Source organism: Lolium rigidum, chromosome 7, assembly GCF_022539505.1.
Source record: "Lolium rigidum isolate FL_2022 chromosome 7, APGP_CSIRO_Lrig_0.1, whole genome shotgun sequence".
Lineage (NCBI taxonomy): Eukaryota > Viridiplantae > Streptophyta > Magnoliopsida > Poales > Poaceae > Lolium > Lolium rigidum.
Window position 1 is genome coordinate 184,528,978 of NC_061514.1, and position 15,125 is coordinate 184,544,102.

Below are 15,125 nucleotides of genomic sequence, written 5' to 3' on the forward strand. Positions count from 1 at the left end.
TTGGAAGAAAAAGTGATTAGTAGATGAAGAAATATAAATAAAACACACAACTTTAAATCAATGTCACCAATATATTAGATCCTCACTTGAGTGAATATTACATGACTTACTTTCACGGTCCCCTATAATTAAATTATTTTATGTACCAAATTATTCAAAGACAGGTTTCAAATTTCAAATGAAGTAAAATAACATGATTACGAAAGAATAAATTTTTAAAAAAAATGTATCAACGCCAAACATAGGGCAAAAATAAGCACTGCTGCAATATGGTGTAAAACCTAGCAAGGAAGAATCTTTATATTTTCCTAATGTATTTCGTTTCTCCTTCTAATATAACATGCAACGCTAATGCTCATACGTGGATTCAATAGAAAATGACAACAAAAACTTAAGAGTACATGTACTATGGTGTACACTGTAGCAATAAACTAATTTATATTATTCAAGGAGTATAATGAGTTGTTTTATGCGTTTAAAAAAAGATAAGTACCTTAACAGTAAAAAGAAATAAACTTAAGCAGACATGTAAGTATGTAACAAGGTGCAAAATGTTGCAATAATCTAATTTTAAATTTATCAAGAAAATATGTAATTACAGCAGCACCTCGAAAGGCTAAACTTGCATTGGTCTGGTTCAGGTTCATCCGGGGACGTGTTGTTGCAAACAAACTGAAAAAAGTCTCGAGGCAGGAAGCCAGGAAGAGATCTTCAGGAAGAGATCTTCATGAAGCATAATAAAGTACTCCACACAGTAAAATACTGTAACAAAACACTTCCCTGAGATCACATGCAGGTGCACACGATTGAGCCGTCGAACAACACGTGGTCGAAGTCACAAGCGTCGTGCACAGCTTTGTTCCACACGGGGCCGATGAGCTTGGCCGGTCGGCGAGGACGCGTAGCTGCTGCAGTTACTGGCCAGAGCCGGCAGGCGTGAGGGCTCAGAGCAGGACGTTTTGCTTGCCGCCGTCCGTCATTCAGGCGCAAAGACGGCCTCGTATGTCTATCAGACCTGCCGGCATGCGGTCGCGCAGCGGCATTCAGGCTGTGCGATGGCGGAGATCACCTCGTGGTCGAGTCGAAAATCAAGCTGAGCGACGTACCACCAAGCTGCTGGGTCTGGACTCTGGAAGCCTACGTACTGCTCGTAGCTCAAGAAGGCCGTGAGGTAATCCACGAACAACAACGACGCGACACAACCTCCACTCGCGGTGGTCCTCATCGTAAGGTCGATCGGGACGATCTGAGAGTTTCCAGGCAAACGCTGGTCAGCCACGAGGCCATGGTGGGATTGGTGGGTTCATGCAGATCGCTCCCGATCCTCGCCTCTCCGTGACTCTCCAATTCTTTGGTCCAGGCCGAGAAGCCCGACAGACAAATCGAACCTGCTGCTGCGATGATGTACCAGTGTCGGCTCGATTCCTTCGACGGAATATGCTGCTCGACGAGGCGGAGAAGGCCTGGTGGTCAGCTGAACGCGGGGGGACTGCTGTAAAGGCAGTGCAACGGAAGCGGCTTCAGGCCTCCACCACACACCGCTGCTTTTCTTGGTAAACTCCAGCGTTGTGAGCCTCGCGCCTACCGTACGTGTTCCGTCTGTGATGGTGCGCGGCGGCGGGTTTATGTTGCAGCGGACGACATAGATCTCGAAGTTTTTGGATTGCGAGGGGCAAAAACTAAACGGAAATCAAGCTATATTTATGGCGCAGATCAAGCGTTCTTTATGGTATCAGATCAAGCGATCTTTACGGTATTTGACATAGGAATCAGAGTTCGATACCGAGGAAAGGTTCAAAGCACGAACAAAGGAACAAGTGCCGGTTTTCTTACGTACGAAGCTAGATTCTGGTTTTTGGGACGCGCGAACGGCCGATTGGTGCTGGGTTTTTTTTGACGTACCAAGCGTTTTTCTTACCTACGGACACCACCCATCACCGTTTAATAGTAAAGATATTATCTAGTGCTCCCAGCGCTACGGGATTCCAGCCTCATCCAAACAGTTGGGCAGGAAATGAACGGTGCACGATTTGTTCGCCGAAACATTCACATACCCTTGATTTTAGACCAAATTAACCAGCGATCCTAATGCATTCGCAGATGTGTAGTGCGGGGTATATGCGGGAGATGGAATCTGACCTAGGTTGGTGTGCGGGTTGATTATAGTTAAATACGAGGTTTAATATGCACCAAATGCGGTCGTCAAATGGCCACCGGCACTAGTTTTGGATATTCTTCCCCCTTTAATTTTATGGGGTGTTGGGCCCACTCGGCACAGCAGGCCAAGGTACCTTTGGAAATAATAAAGTATTATGAGTTTTAAAGAAAAGAGATCAAATTGTTTCTAAACAAAAAAAAAAAGACCAATGGTAGACTATATTTACACCATGCACACCTAGTGTTCAGTTCCATGGTTTGATTTGTGTCAAAGTAAGCCTGATCATAGTGGGAGCCATGTTACTAGTCTAGGTTACTACCTTTATAATGAGTAATAATTTACATGTGGTGCCATGCATTGTATCATTTATTAGGCTGGTCATAGTGGGGAGTAACTTAGACTAGTAACATATGTCATGTTACTAGTTTAAGTTACTACCTTCATAGTGGGTAGTAACTTATATATGGTGTCATGCATTGTGTCATTTATTATATTGTACTCTCATTTTGCCTTGGGTGTGTGATGTTATGGTAACATGGTTAGTTAGAGGAATTTCAATAGTATAGCCAATTGCTGGCTATAACAAGATGTCATATCATTTATAGTCAACATATAGCTAACATCTACAATAGTTGGCTATAAGAATAAAGTACTTTGCTAATATATGCCCCATCTCTCACTCTCATAAAGTGCATAGGAGCACGTGCAAGAGCTGACTATTGCATAGTAGCTCACATCCCTTCCCTCTCCTCTTCTCTCTCCTCCAACTCATCTAAAATATATTATTTAATATCTTATAGTCAGCTGACTGGACTCTATTGTATTTGCTCTTACCACTTCATTTTCTTTCTTTATTTATTGGCATGCCATGTCATCAAAATGCCTTGAGATTTATGATGTTACTAGCTATGTTACTCTCACTATGAGCCGTCTTATGTTGTAGACTCATCTTACCTTGAGGTGTGTGATGTTATGGTAGCTACTTACCACCTCACTCTCTTTCTTCATTTATTAGTATGTCACGTCACCAAAATACTTTAAGATGTGTGATATTACTAGCTATATTACTCCTACTATGAGCAGTCTAAAGGTACCTATGATTAGCTTTTCCCCGGCAAAGCGGGCTTTTACTAAACTCACAGTTTGAATCAAGACAATAGAAGATAAAGTTCACACCAGGTCTCGCACAACTAGGGTTCACGCAGCCATTAAAAAAGGTAGTAGAAGAATAAAGAAGTTGAAAAATATGAAAGGAAAATTAGAGTGGATGATAACATTAAAGTTAAGCGAGTAGTTGCTTTAAATCTTATGAGTTGTCATTGGCACTGTCTATCCTCTTCGACATCTCTTCTATATAAACTTTTCTTTTTTGGAAAAAATAAGTATAAGGGAAACCCCTTTTATGATTATTTTGAAATAATAAGAACACATGAGAGAAATATAACTTCTCTAGGATATGCCATGCCATGAACCCATGAGAGGAAACACGGTAAACCTTAATCGAATACATATACTCCTTCCGTCATATGAAAGTTATTTTAGATTTGCAAAAATTTCAATGTATATATAAACTATTTAGTATCTAGATATATCTAAATTTAGATAAATCTAAGCCAATTTGCGTGGGACAGGGAAATTACTATGAATATATCTCAAATACGGCTCCAAATCCTGGCAACGAGCTTTTGATATGCGACGGAAGTAAAGTGCAATACGAGAAGGCATCCAAAAAGAAAGAAAATTAAGGATGGCGAACGACAAGCAAGGATCACTTACGTATCTTGATTCTCCATACTTCGGTGGGGGTCCTGCTGTTCTGTTCGAACATCAAGAAGTCGATCGATGCCTCCCTCTTCTTATCTACCAACAAGGACGATCTCCCTCTTGCCTTGGACAAAGTCACGCACACATATAAAGGATCCAACGATCGCGGTGGCCGACCTCAGGACATGGGATCTACTCGGATACAACTAAAAGGTATTATCTGTCAAAAAAAAACTATTATAGTCGGGTTTTTTTCCTCTGACATGTGGGTTATATCTTCTTTTTTCCGTAGGAGACATGGCGGTTACATCTTCCCAGCCTCCCAGGTGTATGACTACCAAGGACATGCTTGATTTTCTCCCGGTATGTTTTCCCGTTTTTTCGTGTTCGTGGGAAACAGACTTTTTTTTTGAACGAGAGTGGAAAACAGACTTGGGCCATCTTATATGCACATTGTTTGGTTAAGTCTTGGTGTATTTTCTCCTTGCTATTTCTTTGTCCGCATATGTTGTTTACCTAAATGCAAATGCAAAATAGAGGTGTTTGGTTATGTGTAATACTATGTTCTTGTTACCACCACGATGCTAAATAACACCATATACCACTTAGACAATCTTTACTATTAAATGGGAGTTAGTCGTTTGACACTCAACGCACTTTGGTGGTCGTCATTGGAAGCATCTGGACCCTCTAATCATGCCCAACATTTCCGCTCAAACCCACACCGTCCGATGTTCCTCTCCTATTTGCTGGGAGCACGTATATATGTTAAGAGGCTGCATGCATTCAGGAAAAGGAATGTTATCTTATAATTTCAATCGCTACAAATAGTATGTTCTAGCCAACTTGGAAAGATATCGTCATATGTAAAGGAATCAGCGCAGCCAAGTAACTGCTTATTTCCATCAACACTGTCAATCTATCACGTTAATCATGGAAGAGATTTTCTTAGCAATTTTCAGTCAATAAATGTAGGATAGCAACAACCATATTTGTTAGCCTAACATGGAAAGGTGAAACATGTGAATATCTGGTGCCACACATGTAAAAAGTTACAAAATATGCCCCGAGCCTACCATGCCGTCCCTTCATCAGACGCCCCCTCCGATCGATGCTTCATCTCTCGCATGCGCCTACAGTGAACTAGGCCCAACGGCCTCGTCAGAAAGTAACGGGAACCCAGACCAGAAACCGCCGCCCTCATCCCCGAACTCCACATCCTCCACCTCCCTGTGCAGATTCCACGACCCGTCGCCGATCACCCTCCCGATGGTCTCGTCGTGATCTCCCCATGGGCCTGCTGGAGGCGAGGATGTCATCCACCAGGCGGCGAGGATCTCCCCATGGTGTGGCACCCATCGCTACAGAACATGGACGGGATGTATGATGCCGAGTCCCCACTCCGTCGCAGGGATCCGCCACCGCTGAGTCTTCACCATATACGTTGCTGCCTGCATGCAATATGCGGTTGGTGGACGCCGCGGTCTTCACAGCGGGCGCCGCCTCCTCCTGGCAGAGTCCCTGCCTAGATACCCCGACACCGCCGCTGCACACGCCTCCCTTGTCCCTTCGTCGGAAGGATCCGCTTATCCGGATGGACGGGACAGCCTGGATGCCGCTACCGAGTTCACGCCGACAACACGGACTAAACGGCACTGCCGTCGCGTCACTGATGAACTACGTGTGCACGCCGCCCTCCTGCCTTGGCCACCATCATCGTCCCGATTCAGACGCACACCTTCCACGGACTAAACGGAAACGCCGTTGCACGGACGATCCAATTCACCTGGACGCTGCATCCTAGACATAGTCGTTCGTCCGGGCAGAATTAGGTTACTGTGGATAATATATTCAATGTTTTCTCCATTCTACAAGTTCCAATTACATGTTAGCATACTGATTTTACAGGAGTCACTCTTTTTTATGCCCAAGAACTCCTAGCTTCATTCAGTTAGAGATGGAATGGAGCATGCTGGTGCTAGGTGTTGCTACTGCACCGAGAGTGCCGCATCTTGGATCCTACCTATGGGATGCAAAATGGAGAAGCAATGTTTTCGAGGCATGAAGGAGGAAGCCATATATGTTCCTTGATGACTACAACAGGTTCGTGCCCGCCAATGGTGGCAGGAGATCGAGAGTTGTAGCGTCCCTAGCGAGACTGCGAAATAGCAACGGTGTTGGTAGCCAAAGGAGAGGAAAGGCCTCAAGTTCATGGCTTGAACCGTGAAGGTAACAAAACTATAAACTTTTAATGTTCTTGTTCTTTCCAAGCTATCTAAATTTAGATGATGGATTTGTTGAACTGTTGACCATGGATATCTTGACTGTTGACTCCTAATGATATTTTTTTTTCTATTTTTCCAATTGTGTTATGGACACTAATGGTTTGATTTTTGTTTTGTTTGAGCTATGTTCTTACAGATCTAAGGATCTGCAGCTGCATAATAATCCCAGTATGTACATTTTCAGTCTGAAGAGCCATACTGTTCTTTGTCTCAAGGTGATGTGGAATATCCCATCACTTTATATTTGTTGTCTTCTCGGTCATTCATCCACCTTACTATTATTTTAGGCAATCTTAATACTTCATATATCGATTATTTCTACACAGTAAGGTCTGTAGATTTACATATATTGTATATGCGATCTGATAAAATGTTGTTTAGTCTGTGCACTTCTCTGTTAAGCAATTAATATTTAACATATTTGGGTAAGGTTTATAGTTGAACATTTGCTTATGCTTTATTTGCATTTTAGATTGTGAGAAGTTCATGGTGTTCCCTCTCTTGTGCTTTTTTTCAAAATTCGGTGCAAATTCTAAATCAGGATAAAGGATACTGAATAGGATACGGTTAGGAAGTCAAGATAGAATGCTGAAGTAAATCAGTCTATATGATTTTTTTTCCCATATGGGAATTTTGAGAAAGCTTATTCTCATTTCTGGATTTGGTTTCAACCTTCATGAAGTAAAGGTGTTCCCATATTAAATCAATTGGTACTTATCTTATTCCATTCATACCCACTTTATGAGCTTCTATTGTGTCTTATCAGAGATCCATTGACAGGTTTTAGCTGTTTCTTGCATTTTGCTTGCTTTCATTATTCTGGCATGGTTATCATTTCAAAGGCCATTGTATTATTAGTACATGATCCTAATTTTATAAATTATTGTAGATATCTTTTTAGCCTGATAAACTATGCATACGGCTTTTCTTCTGAGGTTTACTTCACAACTTATAGATCCATGTTAGTGCATACGGCTATGGGAAGTCTATCTCGTGGGGTTGCATTTACATCTTATAGTTCTACGTGGCCTTTTGAAATTATTTAACAAAAACATTTGTGCGCCAATCAGATGCACCAAAATTAACAGTCCTTGATTTTATTGTTTTGTTTGATTTCATTACCCCCACTTGGTTATCATTTCCTCGAGTTCGAGAAAGGAAACAACAATGCAAAATTCCACCCCATAGGAATGGTGCTATTCAGAAATCCCCACGATTATAAATATATCAAAACAATCTCTAACTAATTGTCAAAACAAAGTGGCAACAAATCCTATCTGGTGCTACCAAACTGTAACAAATTCAGTCCAAGCGATTGTTGTGTTGGTTCACTCTTATATATCTAACAAGTCATGGCATGATATACAATATCTGCAGGGATTAGCTAGCATCTACAACTTAATGCTTGAATATCTGGATTAATGTGCGCAAAAGTTGGAGCAGATATACGTGTGCCCATTGAATAGCTTTTGTTTGGTTCAGGTTCCAAGTAGCCGTGCTAATAAGCTAGCTAGCTTGATTAGTTTACTTGTGTTGTGATGAAATAAAATTGAGGGGCTTGTGGTGAACGATATGTAGGAATTGGCAATGATATGTTGGGAGTCGATGGTGCTGGTGGAAAAAGAGTAGATTGACAAGTTACATAGAGGGAACGAGAGAGGAAAAGAGAAAGAAAATAGATAATATTATCATGTGTGGTTAATAAAAATACTTTGAAGAGTCGTGGCAACGCACGGGCATTCAACTAGTACACATACTAATGCACTTATACAGTTAGCATCCATATTAGTAGACATGTTAACACTTGCAACAATCAAGGATTCACACTAACATCCATGATTAAAAGCTCACAGGCCCACAAATCCACAAAAAGTTCTCGGGTCTCTCACGCTCGAGGGACTCCGGAAGCCACTCCCATGTAACACTAGGTAAGACCTCATCCATCACGATTGCCCTAGCCGTTCTTGCCGCCGGTGGTGAGCATCTACTGCGGCTCGAAACGGCACAACGCCAGGCAAGTGCGCGAGTATGATTGCGGAGGAGGTGATGAGGTGGAAGGTGAGGCGGCGACAAAGAGCATTGGTGGAGCAGACGAGGCGGCGGCCCTTGACGGCTTTCCAGCGTGCTACTGCCAAGGTGTGCAGGCGACGCGAGCCCGTCTTTGGCCCGACCTAGGCCAGTAGGTTATGACCACTACACACGTTGACTGGACGCGCCTGTTGATACGACGGTGTACGCCGGCGTGAAAGTGTAGCGGCGCTCGGGAGACGGCAGCATGGGCCTAATTTGGGTCTGATTTGGGCCCAGCGGGCGGGCTGAGTTGGACAAACGTCTTTGCATGTAGTCCCTAGGCAAATTTTCGCAATTTGTTTGATGCTAAATATGTGTTCTTTAATGCTACAAACTCGTATGTGTTTTGTTGCAAACACGCGTAAGCGACGTGTTACAATGATTTTGGACCTTTGCTTCAAAACTTTGCTCATTGTTGTAATAAAGTTATAATAGCACATTTTTTTTCTACGAGGTCTCCTGTGAGGTCTCGCCGGACTATTTTTTGGTCCGACATATTTTTTATTCGATTTTTTTTTGCTGCAATGAAGCAAATGCCGGAGAGTTTTTTTACTTCGGAAAAATATTTGTGGGATTTGGGGCAAGGATAGGTATTTTTCAAATCTTTTTGTCTAACCATTTTTGCTACAATGAAGGAAATGCGGGAGGGCTTTTTTTACTTCAATGAAGCATTTGCGGGATTAGGGCTAGATTGGACATGTGTCAATCACAGGAGGTATCCCCAGGGACGTCGATCACTGCCCATCCCAAAACGTAGGAGTCTTTGTAATCCAAAGATAGTGCAACCCGAACATTTTATTAAGGATGGCAACGGGTCTGGGGAGTGCCTTCACATCCCCATCCCCATTTAATAATTGAGGAGACCTTTTCCCATCTCCATCTTCATTGGATTCGGGGCGGGGATTGAGTTCTCCATTAAGAAGCAAAATTCAAATTATCTTCTCATAGTTTTATCATCTTACTTGATTTACACATAAAAACAACCAACTTTATAATATGTACCTGGTAAATGAGAACTAATTAGTAACATATACTATATTATTGAAATATACTACACTAGACACAATATTATAGCATACTCCATATAAAAATGTATCGATTTATATGTATATACAAGTATAACGGGCATTGCGGGGAACGGGATGGAGAGACATTTTAATCTTCATTCCCATTTTAGATAGCGGTGATCAAAATTTCACATACCCGTCTCTTTATAGATGAATTTCCCATGGATTTGCGGGGAAAGTAGCCCATTGCCATCCCCACATTTTATTCCGCAGAAAAAAAAGATCTGAGTATAAATGTCACCATTTTCGGTAAATAGAGTATGTTATCCTCTTAATCTAGATTCATGTATTTGCATTTAGTTTTGGTTTTACTCTTCACGTAGTTAGGGGCAATGGACGTCCGTGCGTCCGATCAGTGTGCTAGCTCGCCGTTGCCGGGGCGTGTGGTCGTGGTTGGAGAAACGGCGGCATGGCCTGGGTCGGTGCAGGGAAGCTCTGTTCGTGCGTGAGACCAGGACCAAGTTGTTAGCTAGTTTAATTTAATGGAGTTTGTTAGCTAGCACGTGCATGCCCTTGAGTTGAGACCATCTCCAGTCGTATCCCCTAAATCGTTCCCTAAACCGCGCCGGATCGAGCGTTTGGGGGATGTGTTTTGTTCGTGCTGTGATTGGGGGACGTCGCCCCCAATCGCGTCCCCCAAACGTCGCCCCAAACACTAAAAATAATTTAAATAGATAGAAGAAAACTCTTTACTAATATTCAAATTCGGTTCAACATAAACAAATTACATATAAAACTTCGAAAAAACATAATTAAATTACATATAAATTATTTTAAACTACTTCTTCTTCTTCGATGATGGCCCCGCCTCGTCGTCGTCATCATGGTGGCGCTTCCTGCTCGTCACCTCTTTCGAAAAGGCGGTGTCAGCCGACGCGTCGGAGGAACTAGTGTCCTCCTCGTCGTCGCCGGTGTTCGCCGGCTGCGTCTTGGACTTGGCCTTCGCTTTCGCGTCCGCCTCCGCCTTCGTACGGGCCGCCGCCGCCTCCTCTGACCCTTCCTCCTCCGCGTCCTCCTCCACGCCCAGCCATTCCTCCGCGCTGTCAACTGGCGGCGGGGAATCGTCGCCGCTGCTGGGCGTCCGGGTACTGTCCCACCAATGGCACCATCCAGCAGGCTTGCCCTCGCTGGAGGTGTCGGATGGAAGCTTCGAGATGTAGTTCATCGTCGCTGGAGGTGTCGGATGGGAGCTTGGATGAATGGCGGCCGGTTGAAGATCCAAAAGCGCCAACGTACGGGTCTTATTGAGCGCAGATGAACGGCGACGCAGAAGTCGAAGAGAGCGGTGGTTGCTCTTCCGAGGAGTCTGCGCTCCATTCCGGCGGTTGGCGCGTCGGTCGACGCGGTTGCCAATGCGACGGTTCTGCTTCCCGGCAACTGCACTGTCGCTACGTAGGCGGTGGTTGAGCATCCGAGCCGCTGACTCGTCGAGCCCGCCCCTCCTCGCCTCTCATTTCGTTGTGTCCGGCGTGCCCGGAGCGTCCCCTGTGTACCGGGGACGGGCTCGGGACGCCGGACACCGTATTGAGCCGCGCGGGACAAAAAAGGCCTTTGGGACGCGCGGCTGGAAACATCTTTTTGGCCGGCGTGCTGACATGGTTATATGTTTGTGGCCGTTGTAGTGCATGGAGTGCGTGGAGTTAGTGGGTGAGTGGCTCACGGCCGTGCGTGAGCCTATAAATGGCACTGTAAACAGTATGTTTGATTGACGAGAAGAAGAGAATAGAGTGAAGCCGTTCATCGGCGAGGCGTATGGGAACAACATGATTCATTGCTTGGGTGCTACTGCACCTATTAGTTACACCTTCACAAAGTTATTCGATAGAAATTCCAAAGTTTGCAAATCTGTAGCTAGCTTCTCCAATCCTAAAGCGTGGGGATCAAAATCATTTGTGGCATCTAGCTTTGCTTACCACGGGAGCAAGCATCTCAATATTCAGCTATAAAACAGGCTCCGTCGATCTGCTAAAGGCGATCGAAGCTATAATTTGAGGCCTGAGATTATCAGGTAGATACACTGAGGTAATCATGGCGCAGCAAAGTGGGAACGATCTGAAACCTCAATTGGAGAAGCTGCTCCAGGCGTTCGACGACGAGGACGACCGGGATCTGCTTCACAGGACGGAACTCGACCACATCTTCCGCATCCTCAGGGCGAACAAGGACAAGATCACCTCGCGGCCACCGGACGTGGAGAAGAAGGAGGAGCTGCCCGAGCTACTGCGCAAGATCGACGAAGCGCTGCAGCAATGCAAGGCACGGTCCAAGCAGCCGCAGCAGTCTGACAACGCCAAGAGCAAGAAGATGACGCTGCCGTCGGTGAGCGACTGCAACCCTTTCAAGTCCCGATCGCCGGACTTCTCCGTCGAGCCATTGCTGCAGCAGACCATCACCATCCTCGGTGACGCTCCTTCTACCTCTGCTCCTGCTGCTGATCATGATGCAGCTGGTGAAGACACGGTGCTCTACGAGTGGACGACGAGCTACGTGGACGAGGACCGCATATACGGCTGGGCCGACGAGGCGGACAAGGTGGTCGACGCCCTCGTCGGCCTCCAAGAGGAGGGCAAAGAGGATCAATTGCTGTTCAGGGCGGCGGGCATCACGGGGATCCACGGCAGCGGCAAGACGGCGCTGGCGCAGAAGGTATTCGTCCACGACAGGATCAAGGACGCCTTCCCTCTCAGGCTCTGGGTCTGCGTCGGCCCGCCGGACCACGAGGACAGGTTCAACCTCCTCTATCGGATGCTTGACAACCTCGGCCTCGACACCGCCAAGGTCGAGGCCATCGTCGACAATGCCGACGTCGTCAAGGCAGCTGCTGAAGACAAGGGCAAATCCAAGATCGGTGTGCTGCTCTTCATCCTGTACGTGACGCTGTACAAGACGGGGTACCTCATCGTGTTCGACGACATCAGGGCGTACGATGGCAGCAACGGCTGGTACAGCAACCTGACGCTACAGCCACCTAAGAAGGGCGAGTGGTACGAGCGGCTCGCCTACGGCCTGCCCAAGGCGAGGAAGAGCGCGGTGCTCGTCACCTGTCGCAGTGAGGACGATGCCAGGACCATGGTGCGCACCGGCCGCGTGTTCCGCCCACCAGGCCTCGGCGTCGCCGAGGGATGGAAGCTTTTCGAGCGGGAGTACAAAGAGGCCAAGAAAAAGAGCAAGAAGGAGAAGGAAGAGAAAGAGAAAGACAAGGACGAGAAGGAGGAGAAGAAAGAGGAAGACGAGATTTACAAGGAGCTGGAACAGATAAAGGAGCAGATCGTCGGCAAGTGCCTAGGCCTGCCGGTGGCCATCGTCCAGGCGGCCAAGGGCTTCGCCTTGATGGAGCACAAACCCGACGATCCACCGAAGGCGGAGGATAAAGCTCTCCCGGATGAGACTGTGCCTAGCAAGACCGAGCCTGCAACTCAGGCTACGGAGGCTAATCAGCCTGTTAATTAAGAGACTCTGCGTGGTTCTTGCTGTAGTTTTTGTTTTTTTTTACTGTCGACTGTGCTTTTTCTCGGGCCCTTGGTTTACTATGGAGGTTTTTTTTTTCTTCTTTTGTTCGCCGCTTGATTACGGAGTTTGTATTTGTTTTTTCTAGTGTTTTTTTTTTGCAGTGAGATTGTGTAATGTTTGTTTTACCAACCATGCAGAGGCTTCTCCTAATTTGATTTTTTCAGCCACCAAAGATTTGAACTAGCAATTCTTTGAAGTTCTCTCATAACGTGCAATTGAGACATTGAGTAACTTCGGGGGGAAAAAGTTTTGGTAATTTCAAGTTGCATGAAACTTTCATACATCGAGCGGATCATTGGATATGAGAGAGGATGAAAGACCTAAGCTGTCCAGCGGCGCTCGGGCCAGCAACCTTGTACCGCCACCGCCAAAGTGTGAGGTCGTCACACACCCTTCTAAGCATGGACCTTGACGTAGAGGCTTTGGTGTTGAATACCAAGTCACTCCGAGCCTTCCAGATGGCCCTGAGTATCACCGCGACACCGGCGCGCCACACATCAGCGTGGACGGGGAGAGGTGCATGAAGGTCCCAGAATGAGAACCGCCCATCCGGGATTGGGACATCCAGCCCAAATCACCGCCAAAAAGGGGTAGTCGAAGAACAGGTGTCTGCCGGTCTCGACCGACGGGCAGGCTTCGCACACATCTGAGGGCACACAACTCTTGAAGAAGAGGTTGGCGTGCATGCTCAGACGGTCAATGTCGGCGAGGTAGGCGAAGATCATCAACTTCGTAGGGAGGCGCAAGGCCGAGGATCTGCTAGACGAAATGTCGGGGGGTGCACCGGCGAGAGCATACGGTATGCCTCGTGGGAGTCCATGCGGCGTTGGTCCTGTTCGGCTTGAAGTGTGGTGCTGTGGACGAGTTGGAACTCCGCCTCTGCAGCCGCAATGAGGCGGGGCTGCAAGTCGAGGCCGAGGGTGGCCACCGTGGCCACGGATGCCTGGGGACGAGGTACAGTGGGAGAACAACGCAGCGAACCGCTTCGCCAGTAGTTCCCCATGCAGCCACATGTCGTTCCAAAAGGAGGTGGAGCAGCCGGACACCACCATCACCCTCGTCATGGTGTGGTAGAGCGGGAGGCACTCCGGGACGATCCGCTTGAGGAACGAGGGGGATAGGGAGAAGTCCCCTAAGTCACGACATGTATGTGAAAAGAACTGGCTCTTCCAAGGAAGGGGTTACAATGGTGTAGTTTGTGGACGAAGTTTAGCAGCAAGCACATGTTCTACCGGTGGAGATCCTTAATGCCGAAACCACCCTCCTGCTTAGACAACAAAACTTTATCCCAAGAAATTAAATAACGAGCACCAGAACATGAGTCCTTCCCAGTCCAAATGAAAGCACGACACATTTTATCAATACTTTATAGCACACCTTGCGAGAGCAAATACGAGCACATATAGTAGGTTGCGAGAGTATTCAGAACCGCATTACACAGAACAAGCCTACCCCCCAGAGGACAACAAGTGAGCACGCCAGACAGAGAGACGACGATCGAAGAAGAGAATGAGGGGAGCAAAAGCCGAGGCAAGGAGTTCTATGAGAGAGAGAGAGAGAGAGAGAGAGAGAGAGAGAGAGAGAGAGAGAGAGAGAGAGAGAGAGAGAGAGAGAGAGAGAGAGGACCCGAGATAGGGCTAGGGGAACGAGGAGATGGGGCACCCAAGCACATTAGCCATGGCACTGGTGGAGTCGGGAGGGACGTGCATTCGAACGAAGCAGGACTTGTGGAAGTTGATGCCAAGACTAGTAGCAGCCGTGAAATCCTCAAGCACCTTCCCAAGGCAAGCGGCCGCACCAGGGTCGGCCCTGCAAACAATGTGGGTGTCGTTCACATACTGAAGGACCGGATATTGGGTGTTATGGGAGAGGGACTGGGCGAGGGAACCCTCGTCCTAGGCAACCCTGATCAGGCGCTGCAAAACATCGGCCATGATGAATAATAGGTAGGGGAGAGGGGAACCCCTTGCCGCAGGCCATTCCTGCAACGGATCCAATACACCACATAGGTGAAAAAATAAAAAAACATTTATGGTAAACATCATTAAATACGTTAGGCGAAAAAGGACCAAAGTTTGGTTTGTTCTATGATGTAATTACAACCAATATATAGGTATATTAGTTGTAATAAAACATCTTAGAACAGATGGATTACAAGAGAAGAAAATGTTAGAATTTGGTCTTAGATCTTAGTCCATAGCTCAATATAAATTTTGAATTTCTCTTAGCTCATTAATACATGGCGAGAAGTGAAACTAAAGTTTAGTTTTA

The 15,125-nt window shown here is 46.3% G+C and overlaps 1 protein-coding gene across 1 annotated transcript; it reads left to right on the forward strand.

Moving 5' to 3' along the window:
- Positions 1 to 11,372: 11,372 nt before the first annotated feature.
- LOC124672369 (probable disease resistance protein At5g45490) lies at positions 11,373 to 12,794 on the forward strand. Its single transcript, XM_047208606.1, has one exon. It carries the CDS (start codon positions 11,373 to 11,375, stop codon positions 12,792 to 12,794), a length of 1,422 nt encoding a protein of 473 aa, XP_047064562.1.
- Positions 12,795 to 15,125: the final 2,331 nt, after the last annotated feature.